Source organism: Sphaeroforma arctica (assembly GCF_001186125.1).
Source record: "Sphaeroforma arctica JP610 unplaced genomic scaffold supercont1.10473, whole genome shotgun sequence".
NCBI classification, from domain to species: Eukaryota; class Ichthyosporea; order Ichthyophonida; genus Sphaeroforma; species Sphaeroforma arctica.
Genome location: NW_014030085.1, coordinates 1 through 935, shown reverse-complemented (window position 1 = coordinate 935; position 935 = coordinate 1). Strand labels below are relative to the sequence as shown.

General features: G+C 54.8%; 1 protein-coding gene across 1 annotated transcript; it reads left to right on the top strand.

The window, feature by feature from the left end:
• Nucleotides 1-212: 212 nt before the first annotated feature.
• On the top strand, nucleotides 213-842 carry SARC_17348 (hypothetical protein; the record flags this gene model as incomplete). The annotated part of the gene is made up of 1 exon (XM_014288554.1): nucleotides 213-842. A coding segment is annotated over one exon (630 nt), but the record flags the coding sequence as incomplete, so codon positions are not given.
• Nucleotides 843-935: the final 93 nt, after the last annotated feature.

The following is a 935-nucleotide window of genomic DNA, read 5'->3' as shown; positions in this document are numbered from 1 at the left end:
ATCCACCACTGTGCATCTGCAGCGCATCACATCCAAAAGATCGGAGCCATGACGAAGACACACCAGCGAGAATTCGTGAAGGCCGTTCGAGTACTGAAGGATCCATCCCTGAGATAAAAATAGAGGGCAGTCCCCGATCTATAGATAGAAAAGCCGGCCGATCTATAAATAGAACCGGTCGAGCTATAAATAGATCTGGGCGCGCTCACCAGGCGACCGCAGAGTCACCGTGTCGCTGTGATAAGGACTACGACGGACCAGAGTCCGAGTACAGGTACGGGAGTGATGGCGTACAGACGTTTAGTAAACGTATTGAAGACGGGATAAATGTGGCCCAAAGCACGAGCAAACGTACACAGGCGGGGGCTAGTAGTACGGGTGCGAACGACAGCACCAACATCAACACCAGCACTAGCACGAGCCTCACGGACGATCCCGGTTTGGCGGCCGTGGTTGATACCGGGATGAGGGGGTTGGAGTGGTTTGTGGCGCGCGAGTTGGCGTTGCTGGGAATAGCACCGCACCTCGCATACGCGGACACCCTCGACCCCAAAGACACGTCATCGCCTGGTGACACTCAGCGAGTGGGGGGGTCTTCAAAGGGGACCACAGACGGCACAGCCGAGACAGACGCGGGAGATCCTAAAAATAGAACGAAGGGTGCGGCGATTCCTGGAGTGGAATCGGGACTGGGCAGTGGCGTAGAGGCGGGGGTGGTTCACAGTGCCACGGGACTTGGATATGGTTGCCATGGCGACGATGTCATTGCCTCGGAGATCAGGTTTCTGCAGAACGAATTGCGACAACAACACGCATACAACGAACGTTGCAAGGAAAAGTAAGTGCGCATTAGCAGAGGGGTGTGCCTGCTATACACACGTGTACACACATGATGACTAGACTAACCTATCACTCACTCATTCATGTACACGTGT